The 26,612-nt window shown below is 36.5% G+C and overlaps 1 protein-coding gene and 1 long non-coding RNA gene across 3 annotated transcripts; one reads left to right on the top strand and one right to left on the bottom strand.

The window, feature by feature from the left end:
• Positions 1-114: 114 nt before the first annotated feature.
• On the bottom strand, positions 115-26,233 carry aars2 (alanyl-tRNA synthetase 2, mitochondrial (putative)). Its single transcript, XM_058761567.1, has 23 exons — positions 26,197-26,233; positions 25,337-25,653; positions 16,519-16,707; positions 15,339-15,484; positions 15,061-15,252; positions 13,717-13,861; positions 13,481-13,626; positions 13,288-13,396; positions 13,163-13,201; positions 12,348-12,462; positions 12,081-12,208; positions 11,809-11,953; positions 8,554-8,723; positions 8,361-8,474; positions 8,134-8,274; positions 7,918-8,055; positions 6,220-6,323; positions 5,880-5,988; positions 5,684-5,809; positions 5,479-5,589; positions 1,468-1,551; positions 1,271-1,384; positions 115-1,197 (listed from the first exon to the last, which is right to left on the bottom strand). Exons 1-23 carry the CDS (start codon positions 26,231-26,233, stop codon positions 1,015-1,017), a joined length of 3,102 nt encoding a protein of 1,033 aa, XP_058617550.1. The 3' UTR covers positions 115-1,014.
• LOC131529609 (uncharacterized) lies at positions 17,025-22,270 on the top strand. Of its 2 annotated transcripts, none has more exons than XR_009268147.1 (6): positions 17,025-17,234; positions 17,651-17,981; positions 18,162-18,246; positions 18,487-18,570; positions 18,737-19,792; positions 19,946-20,016. It is a non-coding gene; the product is annotated as an uncharacterized LOC131529609 (long non-coding RNA). The 2 variants fall into 2 exon arrangements; XR_009268146.1 differs by lacking the exon at positions 19,946-20,016 and adding an exon at positions 20,129-22,270 and having other exon boundaries at positions 17,027-17,234.
• Positions 26,234-26,612: the final 379 nt, after the last annotated feature.

The raw sequence follows: 26,612 nt of genomic DNA, 5'->3' as shown, positions 1-26,612 counted from the left end.
GGTCTAATTGCTTATGCTAATGATTTTAATTTAAACAAATTATCTTTAAAAAAAAATGGTGGTAAAAAGAGTATACCCTAAAGATTTACCAAAATTACTATCGAGTCTATTGAGGTGCCTCAAGTGTGAACTACTAAATTCTTTAGAGTTTTTGTTGATGAGACTTTGAGTTGGAAGGAACAAGCGGACTATGTGAGCAGAAAAATTCTTACGCTTAACTATAACTTAATTTATCCGTATCTTTCATATTGTAATATAGTTTGGGCGAGTACTTTTCCTACTTCTCTTCAAAAAAATATTACCCTTCATAATTGTTTTATTAGGATTACAACCCGCATATACTTCATCTGCTTCTTTATTTCATAAACTTCAGGTTCTTACTATTTATGATGTCAATATTTTTTCAAATGTGTGTTTTCATGTATAAAATATATATTTAATGTCGTTACAAAAATGTATAAAGGATGGATCATTTTAGTGCTGCTTTGTAATTGTGTTTTTTGTTTTTTTATGCATTTTATGTACTATATACGTTTTGTTTTTGGAATATATTATTTCTAGGTTTTTGACAAAACTGAAGCTCTTTTGTCTCCCTCTGGTGGCTGAATATAGTGATTCTCCAATGAAGGCCAATAGCTGACTTTAGCCAGCAGGGTGGTGCTCTCTGACACACTAGAAAATGCTTACGTATTTCATACACCATGATTGTAACATTTAACTGACACAATCAGACACATTAGAAATTATATGAATCATGTATTAACAATTATAAATTCTTAACAGAGCAATGCCATTCCTTGAATTTAATAACATTTTCTTGAACCAAACTACTATTATAAAGTGTACCCAAAACAGAGCAATATATAACTTAATAGCAATGTTTAATATAAATAACCCCACCTCTCAAAATTTCACAATCCCAACCTTTTAAAACAAAGGAACAGGAAGTATATTTTTGATTGATTTAACCATTTTGATGAAACACATCCATTGTGATATCCAAGATTAGATTGTTCAGGATGCCTTTCGGATTTTGTTTTGAGCAAATTCTTCAGCCCAGTGCAAGATGTCTGTAATATCTGTGAGTTTGGATGCTTTTCCTACACCTTTAGCCACATCGGTTGAGCCGTCTGCATTTCCTCCCAAGCGTGCACACACAGAATGAGCCCATTTAAGGGCTGAACCACTGGCAGAGCCCTAGTAAGAGAGTACGAAGACAATCACATACCTGTGGTTATATCATAGTTGTGAGATTTTGTGTGTGCTGTACCTTGGGTACTTGGCAGGCACAAAGCACCTTTCCTGACAACTGCAGGTGAGACAACAACATAACCATGGAGTCTGGAGTACTCTTGCTCAGCTGGAGCACAGTCTTCATCAGCACCTAAACAAGATTGCATGTATACAAATTGTTTATATTTGACGCGAATACAATCATCAAACATCACCACATAACATAGTAATTACCGATATGGAGTCTGTATGGATCAAGTCCACCACCACAGGTTTATTAGAGTGTTTGACCAACAGCTCTTTGGCTTTCAAGGCAGCCTGAAGCAGACAAAAAAAACAGATAACATATCAACAAAACCTCACAAAGCAGATGTGACAGGAACTACCCAGCGACTTTCTTTTTGGGCTTCATTTGATAGGCATCATCAGTGTTGGGTTAGTTACTCAAAAAAGTAATCCACTACAAATTACTACTTTCAAATTGCACTTTGATTACATTACCGATTACTTCATGTAAACAGCAATCAGATTACTAATTACTTTCAAGTTCCTTTAAAAAAAAACATATCAAACCTAAAAAAATATACTACAAAGTGAAACGTATAGTTCTTTGAGTAATTTAATGTTGAAACGTGAAATCGAGTGCAAAATTATGAAATATAATAGGCAAACTTTCATTGCATCTAAATGTTGTATGACTCGGCATCCATTATAGTTTATGTTCACCGGTTATTTATTAAAGCACATTCTCATTAACTAACACTGCCATGCAAAACATGACAAGAAAGCATTACAATAAATCGCGCTACCAATGGTGATTTAAACTAAAGATCGGTTACCTCATATCACATCAAAACGTGCAAATTATTATTGTTGCTATACTTTATTCTCAAAATTATTAATGTTAACAACATCAGCATTGCGTGACAATGAGTATAGTGTGTATATTTCAATTTCTAATCTCTAATTGTCATACCATTCGAATTTCATATTAAGAAATTCGGTAACACTTTACAATAAGGTTCATTAGTTAAACATTAGTTAATGTATTAACTAACATGAACTTACCATGAGCAATACATTTGTTACTGTATTTACTAATCTTCGCTAACGTTAGTTAATAAAAATACAGATGTTCATTGTTAGTTCATGTTAGTTCACAGTGCATTAACTAATGTTAACAAGATTTTAATAATGTATTAGTAAATGTTGAAATTAACATTAACAAAGATTAATAAATGCTGTATAAGTGCAGTTTATTATTAGTTAATGTTAACTAATGTAGTTATTAACTAATGAACCTTATTGTAAAGTGTTACCAGAAATTCTTTTAACCCAAAAAGCAAACTATGCTCCCTTCGAACTGGTTGTCTTTAAAAATACAAATCTTGTGTAATCCCAGGCTGTCTGTAATCAGAAGCACATTTAAAACTGGAATATAATTGAATTTCATTCACATGTGTTTTATAAACGCATAATCCTTTCTGGATTACAATCCACCATCAAAATGATACTTTTAATTATTCCAGCTGCAATGAGAAAAGGCTACAAACGACCCGCCACCTGCAGGATCCTCACATACGATAGCCTAGTAGCCGGGACAAATTCTTAATGTTACCAGACGTGACGTAATGACGCAGTGCCATGCTCGAATTTCACGCAAAACCTACCTGTACCACTCAAATTAGAAAACATTATTATAAGCTAACTGTTGTGAATCGGGTTAAAGTAAGGTGGAAGTTTTGAACACTGGCTGCTTATGTACTTGCTCAAATATTGATTTTGGATCATTTTTAACCCAGAAAAGTTACGGACTGCAGCTTTAAGTAACAATTTTATTTACATTAGTAACTGTAATCAAATTACACAAACCTAAAATGTAATGCACTACGTTACTGTGTTATCAGGAAAAGTAATTTGAATATAATAATGTATATACTGTGTAACGTGCTATACCCAACTCTGGGACGGGACTAGTTTTACAGGGGGTCGATAGAGAAATTAGTTTCACAGATGTATTTTGCGATTTTAATCCTGTCCGAATCTGCCACATACAGTCATGGCCAAAAATATTGACACACTTGGCAAATATGATCAAAGAAAGCTGTGAAAATTAATCTGCATTGTTAAAAAACAAAAAAAACAACACAAAAATCTAATCTTTCATTGGATAATAATAATAAGAATTTAAAATGGGGGGGGAAATATCATTATGAAATGAATGTTTTTCTCAAATACCCGTTGGACAATTATTGGCACCCCGAGTAAAATATCTCTGAAGTATATTCCCATTCACATTCACAATTTTGAGCACTCCAGGGTGATTATGAACATGAAATTATCCAGCCATGGCTTCTTGTTTCACAGAAATATAAATAGGAGGGAAAACAAAGCCCAACTTCCCTTAATTATTCATCACAATAAGAAAAACCAAAGAATATAGTTCTGATGTGCAGCAAAAGATAATTGAGCTTCACAAATTAGTGAAGTGGCTTTAAGAAAAGAGGTAGAGCAGTGAAAATCCCCATTTCCACCATCAGGGCAATAATTAAGAATTTCCAATCAACATAAAATGTTACGAAACTGCCTGAAAGAGGACGTGTGTCTATATCGTCCCAATGCACGGTGAGAAGGAGAGTTTGAGTGGCTAAAGACTCTCCAAGGACCACAGCTGGAGAATTGCAGAAAATAGTTGAGTCTCGGGGTCAGAAAACCTTAAAAAAAAAAAAATTGTCAAACAGCACCTACATCACCACGTTGTTTCAAGAAAAATTCTCATCGCTCATCCAAAAACAAACTCCAGCATATTCAGTTATCAGACACGACTGGAACTTCAAATGGGACTGGCTTCTATGGTCAGATGAAACTAAAAAATGAGCTTTCATGTTCACCAAACCCACTCAAGATGGGTTTGGTGAACACAGGGATAAAAAGTACCCCATGTGTACAATGACATATACTGCTGTATTTTTGATGTTGTGGGCCTATATTTCTGCTGGAGGTCCTGGACATCTTGTTTAGACACATGGCATCATGGATTCTATCAAATACCAACAGATAAAAAATCAATAAGTGACTGACTCTGTTAGAAATCTTATAATGGGCCATGTTTGGATCTTCCAACTGTACAATAATCCAAACACAAACCTCAAAAACAACACAAAAATGGGTCACTGAGCACAAAACCAAGCTTCTGCTGGCCATTCCAGTCCTCTGACCTGAACCCTATAGAAAATGAGTGAACTGAAGAGAAGAAGCACCAACATGGAGCTGGGAATCTAAAGGGTCTGGAGTGATTCTGGATGAAGGAATGGTCTCTGATCTCTTGTCAGGTGTTCTCTAACCTCATCAGGCATTATAGGAGAACATTTAGAGCTGTTAAACTGGCAAATGGAGGTTTCAAAAAGTATTGAATAAAAGGGTGCCGTTAATTGTGGCCAATGTGTATTAGAGAAAAACATTTATTTCATAATGATATTTCCCCCCCATTTCTTATTATCCAATGAAAGGTTAGATTTTTGTGAATTTTTTAAATAAAAGATCAAAAGGATTAACAATGCAGATTAATTTTACCAAGGGTGCCGATATTTTTGGCTATGACTGTATATGTTTTTCTCATACAACCTCTGTAATGATTCGAGAGCAAATTACATACTGTTTTTCGGCAAACTTAGTGATCCTCTGAGAAAACTATAATCCAGTCCGAATGCGAATGTCTGTGATTACCGACAATATATATTTTTTCACAATGTGTTTCCTTGTGTGTTTTGGCCAACAAGAACTACCGTAGATGCTCTTACTGCGCACATTTTTTATATGTTTGCCTCCCGGCAAAGAAAAAAAAATACAATAAAATAAATATAAATAAATAAAATCAAGAGCCAAATCACGTAACTTAAACTGTTAAGACTGGCTACTGTAATATCAGCATCACGTAAGATTACCCACCTTCATTTCTGCTCTCAATTACATAATGTTTTGCTATACTAGCCATAGCTTAACCATGGCAGGCTATTTGTATTAAACCTGTGGTTATACTATGGTTATCAATCTGAATGATACGCAATGCACGCATACAGATCTCTTCACCGCCCAGATGTACAAAACAGACCCACCCACCTCCGTAATAATCATAGATATGTTAGTCCCGTCCGAATTAGTACATAAAAATCACAGACTTTAGGTGATAAAAATCGAAACTCAAACATAGTTTAGAAAACTAATTTTAGCTTATGGACGTTCTACCTCTTTGATCTCCAATTTTCTGATGGTGTTGTTACTAGTCTTCTGCATTGCTTTCAGCTGAGTCTGCAACTCTTGCCTCTGCCATTGTGGGACAGGTGTGATATCAACTGCCTAAAAGCATAACACATAGAACATAGACCAAAGAAATTCATACATCATGAACTGAATCTGCAATGAAGACGAGCAGTTATGGAGAGTTACGTACATTCATTAGGAGTCCAACTTCTTTAGAGATTCTCTGTGCTGCTGGTATAGACAGGGAGCTTGCAGCTCCTACCTGGACCGCCAGAGACTCCAACTCCTCTCGCATGACTTGGGCCATCTCACGAGCCTGAGTCACAGGAACAGTTAGTGTCACAGAAATCGAACTAGTACGCAAAAGTAGATTTTGATTTTCAAACCTTTTTTGCTTCATCTCCTGTAACAGCAAGGATACGGCTAATGCCTTTCACCATCTGTCGCTCAGACACAATAACAAAGTCCCTAATTGCTCCCGTCCTCAATAAATGCCTGATAAAAACAACAATATATTGGTGACCTTGGCTTCAGCTTGGAAAAAGCCAAATGTTTTGCCCAAAGGACAGGTTGCCAGCCCTGTTCCTGGACTTTATTGCTTTATTTTTAAAACTACAGGCAGGTGTGTTGGAGCAAAGTTGGAAATGCAGGAAGAAGTAGCTCTCCAGGAATAGGGCTGGCTACCCTTGTTCCCAAAGAGTTCCAGTAGTTTTGGAAGAACCTTACGTGCCACAGCAAAGCTCCACTGAAGCTCGTTCAGTGCTGTTTGAGTTAAGCAGATCTGAAACAGGCACGGCCACAGACACTACTCGCACTGGGTCTGGATACACCTAAAACAAACAACAGACCAAAACTTCACATGTAGACTGTTTCCACCAACAGGGTACCAAAATGTTCTTTTCTTTGGGGGGAATGGGACCAGAACTTTGGAGTGGAAAATCATAGTCCATTCATTTTAAATCAGGGTTGCCTAATTCTGCTCCTAAAAGGCCACTATGCTGTAGAGTTTATTTCCAATCCTACTTAAACACACCTGAACCAGCAAATGAAAGACTTCAGGATCATGATTAGCTGGACTTCAGGACTAGAATATTTTAAGCAAGTGTGTTGGTAGGGATGTCCCGAGCTGATCTCAAGAATCAGTTTCAGGGTTTCCGATTAAAGCATTTTTTTAAGGGATTGGTATTGGCGATCTCAAGCTCAATCCTTTATTTTATGCCAACTGTCATGTGTAGATGACTTGAATGACAGACCAGCATTCTAACATCACAAGCTTAATCTATTCGATCCTTATCTCCACTATTTTTTTCTGCTCCTATTTTATATCTCGGAGTCTCTACTAAACAACAGGAATGTGTTTGAAAACCATTGCACTATAGTAATTGTTATATCGGACCTACTCCTTTACAGATGCCCCTTTTTTACATTTGAGCCCCTGCCCCTGAGGAACTCTCTGCTTGTGCTTGTATAAATTGGATTGATTTTAAAAACTTTAAAGTGTGCACCTAGCACTTAGAAAGGTACAAGTATCAGATCAGGACTCGGTATTGGCAGATACTCAATGTTAAATGACTTGGATCAGATCGGGGGCATAATAAACTTGATCGGGACATCCCTAGATGTTGGGTTTCTAGGAGCAGGATTGGACGCCCCATTTTACATCCTCAAAATATATATACCTCTATGGATACAATAATCCAATTTTCAATATTGGTGTTATATGGATAGAATATTTTTGGTTAGGACATATCCAAATCAGATACTGTGCATTATGGTTGTTAATCTCAAGCTCCAAAAAGGACAAAACAGTATAATAAAAATACCATATATGTTTTTTGTAAAGTATATTCCAGGTCTTCAATATAAAATAGAAGACATTCGATAGCTTTATTTGAAAAAAAGAGTAAATTAGGTTGTTAAACTTCCCTCTGCAGCTGTCATGTTATTCATCAGCATGGTAAACCTCTCCAAGATGTTCCAATGTTGCCATTATTATGCAAAATCTAAACATAAAGGTCTGTGCTTTTGTTTAAGGACTTTATTTTGCTGTAGTTTATTGGCGATTCTGAATGGTGTGGTACTTGTAATGAAAAGGCTCGATAAATTGTTGAACAGATGAAATACACTAGGAGTTTCTCAAACAGAATATCTCCTCTCTTATGTACTCTAAATCTTACAAACTTTTCATTGAGAACAAGGCTCACCATGACTTAAATAGTCATTGCTTTAAAGCACACCATTCTGTGCCCTGGAGAGCATAAGCACTTTGTGCCGCTCTGCATTGAAACCTTTCATATAATAAACGTTTTGCACAATTTGAACAGGATAATTTTAAATTGGTATCAGATTGGCATAGCTATCAGTTGATTTTCAAGGCTGCAGTATTGGAAACGACAAAAGTGGTATTGAGTCATCCCCATTTACCTCATCTATTGTTCTCAAACCCGCAATCTGTTTAGCTTTGGACAGAGGGATCTCCTCTAAATACACCTCAGCATTTTGACGAATGATGTTCTGGACCAACTCCTCAACTTGCTGTAGCTCAGACACACTCAGGGAACCCTTTAAACAAGCAAATACAAATGTATTAGACATTTTGGAAATCATTGAATCACCAAGGCAGCCACTCAGCCATTGTACCTTCACGCTGAAGTCAAAGCGGAGCCGTGAGGCGGTGCAGTGAGACCCTCGCTGGCTAACAGAAGGACCTAGCAACTCTCGCAGTGCAAAGTTTAGCAAGTGTGTGGCCGTGTGCTTGACCATGCAGCCCATGCGGTTAGCCTAGAGTTGGAAATGCAACACTTACTGTAAGGTATCTGCATAATGTATTACCATGGTGTTGGTACTTTTACTCCTATAACTCCCACCTCATCCAAATGAAGTTGCACTTGGTCACCAGTTCTCAAAGTCTCTGCTGCTGTGACCTGATGTACCACATAACCCCCAGCTAGACGGACAGACTTTATAGGGAACAGCACATCCTGCAAAGCATAAGCACAATGGTGAAACTTGTGCTTATACATAAAAATAAGACATCTCAAATGGGATGTGATCAATAACCTGCAGTCCATCCTTGGTGAAGTAACCCTGGTCATGCGCCTGTCCACCCTGCTCTGCGTAAAAGCTGGTCTGGTCCAGAATCACACCACAGCGCTGACCCTCACTCACCTCTGAAACCAGAGACCTGTCACAGTAGAGTGCCAGGACTGACGCTTTGCAAGGCTGAAACACTGACAGAGAAAAATGGGTCAGGATCCTCATTTAGTCTTATACTGTGTCCAAATCACGTGTGATGGCATTAAATGATAAGCAATAAATCCAATCACTTTCATATTAATGATAGTTTTGTTCTAACCACCTGAAATGCTAGCTCACTGGTCAAAATCCTGCTCCACCTAGCTACATAGTGGCTGCAGTGGCAGCGTTTCACAAAACCATAGGGTATGGCGGGGTGATGAATAAAACAATCCCATGGCATTGGGACGGAGATCTGCGTTTTGTCTGTCAATAGAATGGCTGTATCTGAGGCAGCAAGTGCATTGCATTATACGCTTTCATCAACTTTTACAGGTTATATAACATTTATCGTAGCTATATGGGTGCTTAGTTTTTCTTGATGTTTAATACACTTGGCCAGAAACTCAGGATATAAATGATGAAGTGCTATATGCACAGGATATTTAAAATGTACAAAAGTATATTGGCTACAACTAGACGGCAAGTAGCCAACTTCTCCACTCTTCAAACACACATAAAAAGATTAGCCTTTACAGACATAGTGTTTGAATAATGAAAACGCTGTACTATTCAAACATCAATATTTACCCTTGCATTGCAAAAAAGCGGAGATCTGTCTCCTCCAGGCTGTGTGCGGTGCGTCAATCTTCATAGAGACGGGTGAAGTTACAAGGTTTCGCTGTTATTTAAAATAATACTAATGAAATATAACAGAGATATGAAGTTTGGATAATTTTTCACGGTACACCTGACTGGGCTAGGGTATGGCAACTGCCATACTGTGCCATACGGAAACGCCACCCCTGAGTGGCTGCCAGGGTGTTGCTATGCTAAGTGATGTAGCATGTTGTTATACAGTTATAGAGGTGTTTTCTTGATATTTTTGGTGTTTGGATTGTTTTGTAACATTGCTATTTGATTGCTAAGGTGTTATGACAGATTTTTAGCATGACTGATTAATTTGTGGTGTTCTGGGTGTTTTTGTGTGTTGCTGCAGTTACTACGGTGTTCTGAGTGAACGTGTGCATGGTGTTTCTTAGCTTATTGCTATGTCATTACTGAGGTGTTCCGAATGTTTTTTAGCGTGTTGCTGTGCGGTTACCAAGGTGTTCCGAGTGTTTTTTTAGCGTGTTGCTGTGCGGTTACTGAGGTGTTCCGAGTGTTTTTTAGCGTGTTGCTGTGCGGTTACTGAGGTGTTCCGAGTGTTTTTTTAGCGTGTTGCTGTGCGGTTACTGAGGTGTTCCGAGTGTTTTTTTAGCGTGTTGCTTTGCGGTTACTGAGGTGTTCCAGTGTTTTTAGCGTGTTGCTGTGCGGTTACTGAGGTGTTCAGTGTTTTTAGCGTGTTGCTGTGCGGTTACTGAGGTGTTCCGAGTGTTTTTAGCGTGTTGCTGTGCGGTTACTGAGGTGTTCCAGTGTTTTTAGCGTGTTGCTGTGCGGTTACTGAGGTGTTCAGTGTTTTTAGCGTGTTGCTGTGCGGTTACTGAGGTGTTCCGAGTGTTTTTTTAGCGTGTTGCTGTGCGGTTACTGAGGTGTTCCGAGTGTTTTTTAGTGTGTTGCTTTGTGGTTACCGAAGTGTTCCGAGTGTTTTTTTAGCGTGTTGCTGTGCGGTTACTGAGGTGTTCCGAGTGTTTTTTTAGCGTGTTGCTGTGCGGTTACTGAGGTGTTCCGAGTGTTTTTTAGTGTGTTGCTTTGTGGTTACCGAAGTGTTCCGAGTGTTTTTTTAGCGTGTTGCTGTGCGGTTACTGAGGTGTTCCGAGTGTTTTTTTAGCGTGTTGCTGTGCGGTTACTGAGGTGTTCCGAGTGTTTTTTAAGCGTGTTGCTGTGCGGTTACTGAGGTGTTCCGAGTGTTTTTTAGTGTGTTGCTTTGCGGTTACCGAAGTGTTCCGAGTGTTTTTTTAGCGTGTTGCTGTGCGGTTACTGAGGTGTTCCGAGTGTTTTTTAGTGTGTTGCTTTGCGGTTACCGAAATGTTCCGAGTGTTTTTTTAGCGTGTTGCTGTGCGGTTACTGAGGTGTTCCGAGTGTTTTTTAGCGTGTTGCTGTGCGGTTACTGAGGTGTTCCGAGTGTTTTTTAGTGCGTTGCTTTGCGGTTACCGAAGTGTTCCGAGTGTTTTTTAGCGTGTTGCTGTGCAGTTACTAAGGTCAGAGGCGTCATGCCCATTCAAAGTGATTTAATACAATCACCCTGGTCGTGATTAGATCATTCAGTGCGTCATATCATCAGCTGCTAAATTCAAATCTGTGTTCGCTGGCTGGCGCTGAGCCAGAGACAGATGCATTTTTACAGCGCTGCACATTATAACCAATCACACACGATGCTGTTGAGCTTATGAATGCAATGACCAATCAGAGGTGTTCAGATGAGTCATTGCTAAAATGCAGGTGTTTTCTTCACTTCCTCACTGACTGAATACCTCTTTCTGGCGAATTCTCTCATTAGAAACAATAAAGTGCAGATGTGTGTATGGTATGAATCTGTAAGTAAGATATTCATTTCACGGTGTAAACAGCTTCAGTGATTTTAATGGGAGTTTTTAAGAGTGCTTGAACTCTAGACTGTCAGTAAAAATGTTCTTTGCTCTCTTTCTGTACAATGAAAGTGTTATGATTAGTAGCCTAACTTACAATGTTTTTATTCACATTAACTTTCAATGTTAAATTGACATTAAATATAATATCAGTCGTATTAAAATACTGTATGTTATGGCATGACACCCATATTTAATAGATTACATTATTAGGTTACTTTGACCTTCGCCCACTAGATCAACTAACAATCTATAAAGGTGAGAATCAAGATATTTCATGAACTAGTTAATGCGTTTGGGAATATTTCCAATAAAAAGGAAAAAATAAATAAAACATAAGTGCTGTTGTGGCTGCTGTGTGTCACATGACGACCACTCAAAAACAATGAGTGCATGACGCCCCTGACTGAGGTGTTCTGAGTGTTTTTTAGCGTATTGCTGTGTGGTTACTCTGGTGTTCCTAGTGTTGTTTGCTTCAAGATAAAAAGATTTAGTCTCACGTCTGGACAGGACATATTTAACTGCCTGACATTATCTTTTAACCCTCCAGTACCATATTTTCCATCAGTCCCCAGACTGTAACGGTATTTTGGGGAGTCGTCCGTGTGAGGAACTCCTCGAATTTGTAGCTCCGCCAGACTATGAAGATCCAGCTGGTCAACCCTATCTTCATCATCCTCCTCTGACTGAGACCTCAACTGAGGAAAAAAACACCCACAAAATTAGATATACCCCAAAAAACAGAGGGCGTATTAATAAATGAGCCCATTATTCATCCACAAATCAGATATTACATTAAGGAAAGCAAAATGCTATCACAAGTACCTTTTCATATTCGTCTTCAAGCACTGCCATCTCTTTTTTATCAACCATCTTGCCCTTCTCCTCCAGCATCAGGTCAATGAGATCTAGAGGGAAGCCCAGGTTACGATGTAGTGACCAGGCGACCGAAGCTGATAGAAATGACAATATAATGGACACAGACAGTAAAAAAAATAGAGAGAAAAACACACAGACAGAAATATCAGCACTAATGAACCTACACAGATAATAATATAAGAAAAGTGAATTACACAGCTTTGCGGGCTTTACCTGGAAAAACAGCAGAGTCTTTGTCCATATTGCTGAGGGTCCTGTCAATAACCCTCCTACCCTGCTTCAGTGAGGACAGGAACTGGGCTTCATTCTGATTAATGAGATCCATGATCTACAGAGGAAGCACAAAGTTTATCATATCATGTATAGAAAACAAAATTTAGTACCTGCACTAGCAGCTTTCCTAAATTGAAAAAGTGCCATGGTACATTGATATATACCACAAGTCATAATTTTAAGCTTCATTTTGAGATTTGCTAAAGATTACTTTTTTGTGTTATTGAATGAATAGTGTTTTACTTTAATTGCATTTTAGAACATGGTAATACATACCATTCAAAAAGATTTTCTTAATGTTTTTGAAAAACGTCTCTTATGCTCAACAAGGCTGCATTTATTTGATCAAAAAAATAATACTACAAATTAAAATAACTGTTTTCTGTGTTAAAATGTAATTTATTCCTGTGATGCAAAGCTGAATTTTCAACATAATTACTGCAGCCTTCAGTGCCACAGCAGAAATCATTCTAATATGCTGATCTGGTGCTCAAGAAACATTTCCTATTATTATCAATGTTAAAATTAATGCTGCTTAATAAATTTTAATGTATTATTTTATAATTAATAAATGCTTGAAGTTTCTCAAAAGACAAAAATAGCATTTATTGCAATATAAATCTTTTGTAACATTATAAATATCTTTACTGTCACCTTTGATAAATTTAATGTATCCTTGATAAAAAAAAAAAAACACTGTAATGTACCTTTTCGTAAGAATTTGCAATACTGCAGTGCTTTTTGAACATGCTTACCCTCTCAGACTCTGTGTGCAGCTCAGGATAGGCATCTCCCTGAGAAAAGAGGAAAAAAGGAGGAAATATGAAACTTCAGACACAATGCAGTGATAGCAGTAATAACTTGGTCATAATCATCTCACCAGTATATGAGCTACAGTAGGCACCAGGCTTGCCAGCGCACCTTCAGGTGCCTGCAGCACTTCTGTAGAAAACCTTACAGCACGTCTCAAGATACGTCTCAGCACCAGCCTATCATAAAGAGGGCATATATTGTATGAGTTTTATCGTTTAAATACTTAAATACTCTGCGTACTTTGATGAAGTCAGACTCACTCAGCGCCTGTCATTCCTGGGTAAACTCCATCAGCGATGCACACGCTGAGTGTGCGAATGTGGTCGGCCACGACCCGATAGGCCATATCGACCTGATCCACATCAGCCTCTCCAGTCCTGCCCTGATATGCAGGAGCCTTAGAGCACTGCACGCACAAACAACAGAGGCAATGTGGTTTAGCTTGTATTGAACCTGCAATATTATTCCTGTAAAATGTTAAATGAAGGTTGGAGACCTGGTGGATGGCGGACAATAGAGGTGTGAAAAGATCTGTGTCGTAGTTGGAGCGTTTTCCCTGAAGGACAGTCACCAGCCGCTCTAAACCCATCCCAGTATCCACACTGCACTGGGGCAGAGGTCGCAGGCTACCATTGACCTCTCTGCAACACAGAGAGAGACCAGTGACATATTCACACCCTCACAGTGTACATTCTTATTATTGGTAACTAAAACTATTTTAAAACATTTTGTTGATTTAAATAAAGCTGAAATAAAATGAAAATATTAGATGAAAGATTAAAACTAAATTTAAAAAAAGAACAAAAAACAAACAAAAAAATTGCATAAGCACATAGCAAAATTACAAAAAAATTGAAATAAAATCTGAAAATATAAAAATAAAACCTAATATAAATGTTCGGAAATGAAAATAGTAAATATTTCCTTAATTGAAAAAAATAAATAAAAGCAATAATAAAATTATGAATTGATAAATAATAATAAATAAAACTAATAAAAATTACATAAGCACACAACAAGATTACAAAAAACTGAAAATATAAAAATAAAAGCTAATATATGATTGGAAATGAAAACAGGAAATGTTGCCTTATTTGAAGCAAAATAAAAACTAAAACTGAACTAAATAAAAAAAATATAATAAATGTAAATACTATTTAAAAAAACTAAAACTGAAATAAAAATATATTGAACCTAAAACCAAAAGAGTAATAATAATAATAATAATAAAATAATAAAAATGGCATAAGCACATAACAAGATTACTAAAAACTGAAAAAAAAATAAAAGCTAATAAATGATTGGAAATGAAAACAAGAAATGTCGTCTTGGTTGAAACTGAGCTAAATAAAAAATACAATAAATGTAAATACTAAAAAAAAAAAAAAAAATGAAATAAAATATACTGAACCTAAAACCTAAAGAGTAATACTAAAAAAATAAATAAATAAAACTGACAAAAGCACATGACAAAATTACTAAAATGAAAATTAAAGTCCAAAATAAATAATAAATGAAAAACTTTAATTAAATGACAATTAGAAATATTACTTGAACTGAACCAAAACTAAAATAAATGAAACCTACATAGATGTTTTTTGTCAAAGTCTTTTTAATATAATTTTGGTAATATCTACAGATTTAACCATCGCATCCCCACAGAACAAGCCTCCGCTGCACATTAAAGTTTAAATAAATAAATAAAAAATATGAAAAAAGAACATGGCTAAAATGTGTAAAACTTAAATGAAAACTGAAAATATAAAAATAAAAGCTAATTTAAAATATTAATAAAAACTGCAATAAATAGTAAAATAATACTGGGAGTAACTTTTCTAACCTGTTATACTGCATAAATACTAGATTCCAAATTTCCACTACATCGGGACTGTCTGCGTTGACCAGTGAGGCGGCTTTCCGATTCCCAATGTGATCGTAGTGAATCTCAGTGCAGGGGCCACACGGACCCGTCTCGCCCATTTCCCAGAAGTTATCCTTCAATCCGAACGGCAACACGTGATCGGGCCGCACTCTGCACGTGAACGTCACAACAATCCAGTGAATCTCCAATAGAAAACGAATGCGTTTGTCAACTTTGCTTTGCACTTGTGAACGTACCCCATGCTGAGCCAGATTTGCCGCGTTTCCTCATCGGCAGGGAGTCCATTCGCTGCGTCTCCAGAGAAGTACGAGACATACAAGCGATCCGCAGGAATGCCGTACTCTTCCGTTAAAAGACGCCAGGCCATCGCACAGGCTTCCACCTGGATTATGAATTATTCATTAATTCAAAAATACATTAGAATGCTACAGAGACCTAAATAGGAGAAGGTGATGGTTAAGCTATGACTGGCTGAGCATGACCTGAAATGATTAGAAAAAAAAAAATGTGTATTTCAAAACAATATTTCAATGTCATTATGTTCACACACAAAAGTATTGTGTTCTCCAAGAAACTACATTTGCTTGCGTTCTTGGAGGAACACAATAGTTCTGCAAGAGAACATATGTTTTGTGAGAGAATGCAGTTTGTCATGGGAATGAAATACTTTTTGCGAGAGAAAAGTTTCTTGGGGGAATGCAGTAGTTTTGCGAAAGAATGATAAAGTTTCTCAGGGAAATGCAATAGTTTTGCGAGAGAACGCAAAAGCATTAAAATATTTTCTTGTCATATGTGACCCTGGACAGCAAAACCAGTTATAAGTAGCACAGTTATATATGTAGCAATAGCCAATATATTGTATGGGTCAAAATTATCGATTTTTCTTTTATGCCAAAAATCATTAGGACGTTAAGTAAAGATCATGTTCCATGAAGATATTTTGTAAATTTCCTACTGTAAATATATCAAAACATAATTTTTGATTAGTACTATGCATTGCTAAGAACTTCATTTGGACAACTTTAAAGGCAATTTTCTCAATATTTAGATTTTTTTGCACCCTCAGATTCCAGATTTTCAAATAGTTGTATTTCGGCCAAATATTGTCCGATCCTAACAAACCATACATCAATGGAAAGCATATTTAGCTTTCAGATGATGTATAAATCTCAATTTAAAAAAACTGACCCTTATGACTGGTTTTGTGGTCCAGGGTCACATATATTTTTTTCATTACTATGTCCCTGCAGGAACTCTGTAAAATGCAATTCATACACATGATAACTTGAATAATAACTCTTGCATGATGAACATGTTTTTAATTAAAATATTTTATATTTTTTTAGGGGGCATCAAGCATCCATTCCAGATATCATAAAAAATGCCTCATTAAATGAATTAAATTATTGACCAAACCTTGAAGTAATCACCAAACGACCAGTTCCCCAGCATCTCGAAGAAGGTGTGATGGTACACGTCCTTCCCCACATCCTCCAGGTCGTTGTGTTTGCCTCCAGCGCGGACACACTTCTGACTGTTCACCACCCGCCGGTACGACGCCATCTCACTGCGGGGGTCCGGACAGCCCAGGAGAATGGGCTTAAACTACAAGACAACACAGACCATGATAACCTACCATCAAAATTATTATTACAGAAGACAGTCACCCCAAAAAGCACTTAAACCTCTCTTAAAAGGGTCATATGATGCTATTTAAATAAAGATCATTATTTTGTGTATTTGGTGTAACAGAATATGTTGACATGCTTTAATGTTCAAAAAACATTATTTTTCAAATACTTTACATTATTGTAGTTCCTCTATGCCCCACCTCTCTCAAACGCGTCACCCCTCCTTCCGACAAGTGCAGTCTGCTCTGATTGGCCAGCTGACACAGTGCATTGTGATTGGCCGAACACCACAAGCACGTGTTGGAAATATAACGGCCCTTTCCATAATCGCGACCTTCAACTTTCAAGTTAATTTTATCAGTTCAAGCCCAAAAGGGGAACAGATAGTGTTACAGACACAGTGATGATGCTCGTATGTATTTTCAGTACACAAGCCGCGGTTAAGACTATTTCTGATGGGCTGTACACTCCGCTGTGATGTGACCCTGTTCCCCTATGAAGGTACATTTGGTGCAAAACAACTGAGCGTCTGTGACAGCGGAATTTGTAGTTGTAGAGAAGAGTCACACATGTGTATCAGTAAATTTGAAGTCACAGACAAAAGTTGCAAACTTGTAGATTTTTTTCTCTCTCCCACAAACACAACACAACTGTTACACCTTCTCGAATCCTTCATTGCAGATACACAAATCCTATTCTACGGATCACAAATCAAGAAACTCGTACGCTCACATGTTTTGCTGCTATTGCTGCAGTGAATATGGTGCAAAACACACTCGCACACCTGCATCAAAAATGTGAAGTCGCGGACTAATTTTGTACATCCGCAAATCAGTATTTGAATCCTTGCAATGAGATTTGCACACTTGTAGAATGTTTTCTTACATATATATTTTTTTCTTGGATGCTTTTTCTAGCACAAACACAAGTGCATAACGACAACGGCTTGAATCTGCTGCTACGAGTCTCAGATGCTGTTTTTCACTTGCAAATGACAAGTTTCGCACTCTCCTTTTGCACCACATATCTGTGTGACAAATGGAGCAAAAGTGATTTGTGCATCTGTAGAGGCAGCGGCGGCCCTCTGCAGAGATCAGAGAAGTTCGGCCAATCAGAAGAGCTACACTGTATCAGGTTTTTGTTATTCTTTATAGTTCTTCGGTTTTTTATGATCAAGTTTGTGGATCTTATCGTCTGCAACGTCGAGGGTGTATTTTGGAGCCATCGCGACAGTGATTACATCAGCTGGTAAGTTGAGTTAAAATCAGTTATTCGAAGTAAATTTTTAATCAGGGAAGCATAATTCTACACTGCCTTTTTATCGCAGGTTGTGTCATACTTTACATAACAGCGAGCTAACGTGAAAATAGTAAAGAAAAATGAGTTAAGACACACCGCTGTTATACATCTTTTGTATTTTATTTTCAGGTTTTAGTCTATTGGTAATGTCACTTGCAACGGAGGTGTATTGGAGTGTTTTCCTGTGATTGAATCATGGAGGTGGTAACAACAGGTGAGTGAGCTGTTGTCAACTACTATATCAGCTGAATTAGACACTGGCTGCTGCTCACTAACCCACAGAACCGGTTGTATAGGAACGGACTAGCAATATATGGGAAGTTTGGCTAAGAAATATTATGAATGTTTATTTTATTATAACCTGTAAGTTCTGTTATTGTATGGTAGGTTTTTTTTTTCGTTTTTTCTTGCCATAAACTAAAATAACACTAACAGGATTGTGACTCTGTTACAGGAGATTGCTCCAAGCAAAAACAGGGATGCTGACTATGAAGGGCAGAATCACAATATTGCCAGCTGTCAATTTGATTCAAATTAGGTAACCCAAAATACATTTGATTTTACATTATATTTACATTCATGCTTTTGCAAGATGCTTTAATGCAAAGCAAACTGTGCTGCATTATGTACACATTTTTATTGAGTTAAGTTACCCAAACAGTATTTTCAGTTACTGCTTTTTTATTATTATTATTATTTCCTAGTTTGTGGTCTGGATCATGTCATCTGCAATACATTCCAGTTGGAGGCTTTTTTTGTGATTGCTATTGTGACAGGAATGACATCAACTGGTAGGTTAGCCGAAGTAAACTAGTTAGTTTTTTTTTTTTTTTTTTTAATCGTTATCCATTCCCTTGATAATCAACCCCATTATTTCAGCAATATAACACTAAGCTCACAATGTCAAATGCAGAAACGTTAATTCATACGTTCATGACCTCGAGGCTAGATTATTGTAATGCTTTATTGGGTGGTTGCTCTGCACATTTAATAAACAAACTCCAGTTGGTCCAAAATGCAGCAGCTAGAGTTCTTACTAGAACCAGGAAGTATGACCATATTAGCCCGGTTCTGTCAACACTGCACTGGCTCCCTATCAAACATCGGATAGATTTTAAAATCTTGTTAATTACTCCTCAGTACTTGAGCGAGCTCTTATCACATTATAGTCCTCCATGTCTGCTGCGTTCTCAAAACTCTGGCCGTTTGATAATACCTAGAATATCAAAACTGTGGGCGGCAGATCCTATTCCTATTTAGCACCCAAACTCTGGAACAGTCTACCTAACACTGTTCGGGAGGCAGACACACTCGGTCAGTTTAAATCTAGATTAAAGACCCATCTCTTTAGCCTGGCTTACATATAACACACTAATACGCTTCTATTATTCAAATCCGTTAAAGGATTGTTAGGCTGCATTAATTAGATCAACCGGAACCGGTTTACACTTCCCATAACACACAAAGTACTCGTTACACCGTTAGAAGAATGGTATCTACGTTAATATTAGTCTGTTTCTTTCTTATTCCGAGATCACCGTAGCCACCCGATCCAGTCCGTATCCAGATCAGATGGTGGATCAACACTTAGAGATGACCTCTACAGCCCTGAACGTCAGAGATCAGGACACCTAGATGAGCCCCAGAGACTGATCCCCAGTGAAGACCCTGTCCCCTAGACGGCCATCGGGACAGGACCACGGGAACCAGATGAGTCCTCTGCACAATCTGACTCTGCTGCAGCATGGAACAACCTGCTGGTTCGTCTGGCCAGAGGAGAATGACACACTATCTCGACACACTATTTCCCTGTTTAATATTGTAAAGCTGCTTTGACACAATCTGCATTGTAAAAAGCACTATATAAAGTAATGGTCACTTGACTTGACTTTGATCTACTGTTTGATCTACAGGAATGCATTATAAGGAATGGATTATAAATGTAATGATTTGTGATGGATTATCAACTAATTATGCACCTTCCTGTAGGTATATAGTGTTTTATTCATCTCAAAATGCATACAGCACAAAATCTGGCAGTTAGGGAAAATTCTGTAAACACTTGTTTGAAATATTTTTTTTTCTTGTGCTTGCAGGTTCATTCCGAGTATCAACCCTGGTGGCATACCATTCAGAGTCACAGATTAGATGGAGTTCTGGGAAGAGGGTGCAAAGACAAAGCATCAGCCTGAATCCCCTCGTGGTGTTTCTCATCAGAGAGCTTGTCAACTTTGCCAAAATTACTGAAATTTAACACAATACAAACACATTTTTACTGTATTTTTATTTCTGTGAAGTCTGTTTTGCCATGCTGCAGACACAAAGTCCCCAGGGGACTGTGGTGATGCCCTTTTTCAGCTAGCACATGCTGGAGATGAAGATTTGTAATTTGTATTTTTAAAAAGAACATGTTCAACAATTAAAAAGAATATTATAAAGACAAATGCTAATGAGTTAGTGATCTTTATGGGGTTGGGGTTGTAAAATAATATGGTATACAGTGTTGTACTGCAATTAGATTGTTTCATACAAGTAAACATTTTAAATGAACTAAACAGTACTAATATTGACAATACAGGAACTTTAAATGAGAATACAGTAATACATTCAGCTACTGTAAAAATTTACAGCAATCTCTTTACAGTGTAGTTTAGGTGCATATCCGTTGGCACCTGAAAGAGCAGGGGGTAATAATAAAATAATAATAAAAGCTGCGAGCATCTTCCGGAGCGGACAGCAGCAAATACCAATAAAGGTACATTTTCTTTCTTTTTCTGAAATCACTCACTGTTATACTGTACATTTGTTCATAATTTAAATATATATATATTAACAAATATATTTAATCGTCTTGTATATGACACTCTCATAGTAATTTATTTAATTAACGGGTTTATCTTTTATGAAGCCTCTTTGTGAGTTGAAGCAGGGATGGGCAAACTATAAAATATGTTGTTAGTAACATTCTAAAATAACTGTATGTGGAAGATACACAGTTACAACTTCTGTGGGGTGTAACTAATTACTGTTGCCAGAAAGTAATAAGTAAAGTAACAATGTTACTTTTTAAAGGAATAAGTAATATATTGCATTCTTTGAGTAACAAGCCCAACACTGATTGTTACTTTACTTTGCAACGGTAATTAGTTACTAGTTGCATTACTTTTTAATAACATATTTTTGCCTCATCATTTGACCAAAATCCACATTGGATCGCAGTCAGAAGTTATTACCAACACTCAAAAGTGATTGATAGTGACATTCAAGTAGAAGTGTTGTATTAATCTCATTAATTGTCATGTGCAGCTTGAAGCTAATTGTAATTTCTATACATTTCATTATGTATTTTATCAAATCACATAAGTTTGTAAGAAACGGTTTAATTTTTTAAAAAGATTTTAAATAATAGTAATATAATGTAGCACATGCTGGTCAGAGGGATGTAATGCGAGAGTAAAGTACAGCCACAACTTACACAGCAGTGTTCAAATCATCTTTTTTCCTAACAAAATCAATATAATGCAATATTTCTATCTGCTAAATGTAAGCTTTTCCATATTGCAAGCTTGCCTGCTGCACTGGGGACATCACATGCATGTGTGAGTCATGAAAATTATGAAAATAAATCTAGGAATTATTTGATTGTTGGATTTTTTAATCAGCGGTGTTGAGCCATAAAAGTAACTAAGCTGTTTTATGGATGGCACCTGTACTATTATTACTGTCTTAACTTATTAGTAATTAGTTACACTACTAGTTACTGCAAAAAGTAATATTATTACAGTAACTAAAAGTTACGTTACTGCCCAACACTGATTAGGACTACTAGAACTAGAAGGCTACAGGTAGGTGAGTTTTATCAGGGTTGGAGCTAAACTCATTTAATATTTAAACTATAAACAAATATACTGTACAGTATAACAGTGAGTGATTTCAGAAAAAGTAAGAAAAAAAGCATACCTTTATTAGTTTCCGCTCTCCGCTCCGGAAGATGCTCACAGCTCGCAAATGTTTTTTTTTATTTTTCCTCCCCGCTGATAGGCGCCCAAACTAGCTCTTCTGATTGGCCGAACTTCTCTGATCTCTGCAGAGGGCCGCCGCTGCCTCTACAGATGCACAAATCACTTTTGCTCCATTTGTCACACAGATATGTGGTGCAAAAGGGAGAGTGCGCGAAACTTGTCATTTGCAAGTGAAAAACAGCATCTGAGACTCGTAGCAGCAGATTCAAGCCGTTGTCGTTATGCACTTGTGTTTGTGCTAGAAAAAGCATCCAAGAAAAAAAAATATATGTGAAAACATTCTACAAGTGTGCAAATCTCATTGCAAGGATTCAAATACTGATTTGCGGATGTACAAAATTAGTCCACGACTTCACATTTTTGATGCAGGTGTGCGAGTGTGTTTTGCACCATATTCACTGCAGCAATAGCAGCAAAACATGTGAGCGTACGAGTTTCTTGATTTGTGATCCGTAGAATAGGATTTGTGTATCTGCAGTGGTGTAGTGGTGCCTAGAGAAGCGGGTATACTCTTAATTCATGCCCCAATTTTTTTTTTTTTTTTTACACGGCCCCGCAAAGGATGAACGACCTGTGTCATAAACAGTGACATGTAAAACTGGTCTTGCATATTTAGTTCACTCCAAAATGGGCCAGTAATATTTTCACAATCTTCTGCTGCTTGAGTAAGGATCATTATAAAAAATAATATTATCCACAGAAGAGGTGCAGATTTTGCAATAAATAATTAACTGCAGCAACTGACATTTTGTCAGAACCTCTAGTAAATTGCATGCTATTTTGTTTAGTTGTCTGTTCAGAATTGTGGGAGAATTGTGATCTCTATTTGAAACAAACAAAAAAAAATTGATTTTGACAGAAGTGAGGGGGACAGATTTCTTGGCTGAGAAATCAAATACACAGCTGGACAATAAGCAATAATTTATAATATTTTTCCTGTATTTTCCTAATGACAATTTTATGATTTGTTTAGCCTATATACTACATTTCCCCCCATTTTTATCACAGAATAAGGCAGAATATATTTTATAGCCTAGTATCTATTGGCAAGTGTAATAAATGCTATCAATTAGCCTACTTAGCACAGCATTATTCAGAATCAGATGCTTTTTTATTACCTGGAGATGACTTGAAAAACACACATAAACCATACAGTCGCAATCATGCGTTTACTGTCTTCACGTTTCTATTTATTCAGCTTAGCTACAGTAGAGATAGCTTTGGCTACAGCGATAGCTGGATTCTTACTACGTCGTGACTCGTAAGTTACTTCTATGAGGCCGTTTCGGACTTTCTGTGCGAGCGCCATCCTGCTTCGAGTATAAATGAAACATACACTGCATGAGAGTGTATACGTCTTTACTGGATGTTTTTAGAGAATATTTGCATTTATTCACATGCGATTGGATTAGTTACTCATATGCTGGACTGTCATGATTTGGCTAGTGCAGGACACTACTGAATGATGCGCATCAGAGGGGATTTAGAAGTGGGTATACGGAATGCCGACTGATAAAGAAGTGGGTATACGCCGTATACCTGCGTATACCCTCCACTACACCACTGCTGTATCTGCAATGAAGGATTCGAGAAGGTGTAACAGCTGTGTTGTGTTTGTGGGAGAGAGAAAAAAATCTACAAGTTTGCAACTTTTGTCTGTGACTTCAAATTTACTGATACACATGTGTGACTCTTCTCTACAACTACAAATTCCGCTGTCACAGACGCTCAGTTGTTTTGCACCAAATGTACCTTCATATTCCCCTCACACACATACACTCACACACGCGACGCATTAGGCGCAAAACTCCGCATTTGAACAGTCAATAGCAAATACTTGAACTAATAACAAAACATACTTACAGTCGCTGATTCAGAAGCGCCAGATTGTCATAGCAAAGTCGGAATTGACCTTTTTTTTTTGTTTTAGAAATCGCCTTCGTGCACATCCAGCCTTGTACTCTACTAGGTTCACGAAACTGTCGTCCATAAAATGCGTTGTACAAATTCGAATATTTGGGTTGTGCTGTTCTGTTGTAAACAAATCTTAACCAATGATTACTGAATGCATGGACTTTAGGAAGGCCAAAATAAAGTGCTTTTGCTTTTGCATAGAAACACACAGCGTCTCCCTGACATGGCTGCTGCATTAACATTACTGCGGTTACTGAAACCACGCCTTCTTTCTTTGCGTGAACATTTGGGCGGCGTTGCGCAAATATTTCCACATTGTGACGTAGACATGTGGGGGCGTGTTTGAATGAGCCGTTTTAGGGGGGCGTGGCAGAGTCTTTTTTGAATCGGGTTTGAGACTTTAGTCTTTGCAGCTTCAGGGATCTTATCTATGCACGAACAGCTTGTAACACTCCAAAGAGAAAGGAAAACTTGAAATCGCATCATATGACCCCTTTAAAACAATTTTTAATTCTTTATTTATTTATTTATTGTTTGTTTGTTTGTTTGTTTGTTTGTTTGTTTGTTTGGGGGTAAATAAAAAGTAAAATAAATAAAAGCCCTTTTTTTATTTGGCACATCTATACGTCAATTTTAATTTTTAATTTTATTTATTTTTTTGTTATTGAGTCTCTTAAATATATCAATAAGAATTTAAAATTTGCCATTTTATTTATATAGCCTAGTTAAGGTTTCCAAAGTTTTAAATTGTTGAAATATAGGCATTGTTTCATGAAAAAACACTATAGTAATTTATAGTAAATACTACAGTCAGTGTTTTGAACCACACTATAGTAAAGTGTATTATACCTATATATATATATATATATATATATATATATTATAGTATTTACAACACTTTGTTAACGAATGCTACCACATTACCGTATAAACTACAGTGAACTGATCAACTGTAATAAATACTGTAGTGTTTTGTAGTAGGTTATAGTTGTAGAAAACTTAGTACAGTATTGGGTAAATTAATTTATTACTATAGTTGTTATATTACCTCAGCAACTACAACAAATTAATTTAAGTACTTTACTATACTACAGTATGGTTCAAAACACTAGTATTTACTATAAATTACTATCGTATTTTTTCATGTGGGATTTGACTTTATAAACATATTAACCAGCAAATACGATAATTTAATCAAAAATAAATACTATATTTTATCACCATCCACAACATAAGTGCGAACCTTATATTTCTCCTTTCATCTACGATACCATTGTACGTGTCCAAAACATAGTATAACCGTTGGACGTGGTTGTTGGTTATTATATTTGCATTATCCTGCATCATGTGTGATTGTTGATTGTGTACCTGGTTCATCCCTGCGTTGACGAACAGGAGGCTCGGGTCTCCTCTGGGACGCACGGAGGAGGACGGCACAACCCGGTGTTCATGGCCTTCCTTGAAAAAGTCGATAAACCTCCGCCGTACTCTTTTAGAGGTGAATTCTTTATGAGATTCTGAGTAGGACAGGGCCGAGCACCGTCTTACACCCGAAGATAAAACGCTTAATTTTGTATTTAAAAGCGCACAGTGGAGCTGTTTCACCAGCCCTATGCGCAGCCATCTTGCCGCGTCACACAGCGTCAAACAGCAGCATCCAATCAGCGACGAGAATGAAACTGAAACTAAACACGACAATGAATATATTCTAAATAAATAAAAGGTAAACATGACACCTAAATGCGCTGAAAATGTATATAAAAATATATTAGAAATATATAAAAATATAAATGTATATAAAATAAAATAAATATAGAAGTATATATAAAATATCATATATGAAACAAGTAATACGATTTTTGGTAACACTTTATTTTAAGGTGTTTTTGTTACACGTTACATGTACTTACTATTATAATAAATTAGGCATAATAACATGCAAATAACCCTAAACCAAGCCATAATCCTAACCTGCAGTAAGTACATGTAGTTAATTAATATTACTCAGTACTTGAATATATAATTACACTGCAACAAGGACACTTTAAAATAAAGTGTAACCGGATTTTATAGTATGTTTTATAAGCTTTTAAAGCAAAAAATAATGCACCAACCTCAATTTATATGGCAGTGTTCAAGCACTCAATTATTAAACATCATATGATTATTAAAATGTTATACACGTTATTAAAATGTCATACGATTATGAAATCTTGAAATATATTTACTGCAGCCCTCAACAGGAACATATGTAATATACCACATCAACCAAAAAATAAATAAATAAGATCAGCAAATTAGTTGAAATATTTCACTTCATCAAACGCTGTCAGTTAATATATATATATATATATATATATATATATGTATATTTCTTTTTAAATATAAATTCTTTTCTATTTGAATATATTTTAAATGATATATAATTATAATATATAATATTATTTATATATATATTTTATCCTGATTTGATGCTCAGAAAAACATTTATTATTATGTTGAAAACATTTGTGCAGCTTCATATTTTTGTAATTTTTTTTTTTTCAGGATTTATTGACAAGTAGAACATAAAAAAAATTAATTTATTTGAAATACAATAGTATAATAATTTAAATGTCTTTACTGTCATTTTTAATGCATCCTT

The sequence above is a fragment of the Onychostoma macrolepis genome, chromosome 22, assembly GCF_012432095.1.
Source record: "Onychostoma macrolepis isolate SWU-2019 chromosome 22, ASM1243209v1, whole genome shotgun sequence".
In the NCBI taxonomy this organism is placed as follows: Eukaryota; Metazoa; Chordata; class Actinopteri; order Cypriniformes; family Cyprinidae; genus Onychostoma; species Onychostoma macrolepis.
Note: the sequence above shows the minus strand (reverse complement) of the source record. Positions and strands in the feature narration are given on the sequence as shown.

What these genes read in the sequence shown, in the direction of transcription:
- aars2 (XM_058761567.1), bottom strand. Translation starts at nt 26,233, where the DNA reads ATGTGGTATATTACATATGTTCCTGTTGAGGGCTGCA. An exon ending in TTGAAGACGAATATGAAAAG is followed by an intron (nt 11,954 to 12,080) that starts GTACTTGTGATA and finishes TTTTTTCCTCAG; the next exon opens with TTGAGGTCTCAGTCAGAGGA. An exon ending in TGCAACTTCATTTGGATGAG is followed by an intron (nt 8,275 to 8,360) that starts GTGGGAGTTATA and finishes TTCCAACTCTAG; the next exon opens with GCTAACCGCATGGGCTGCAT.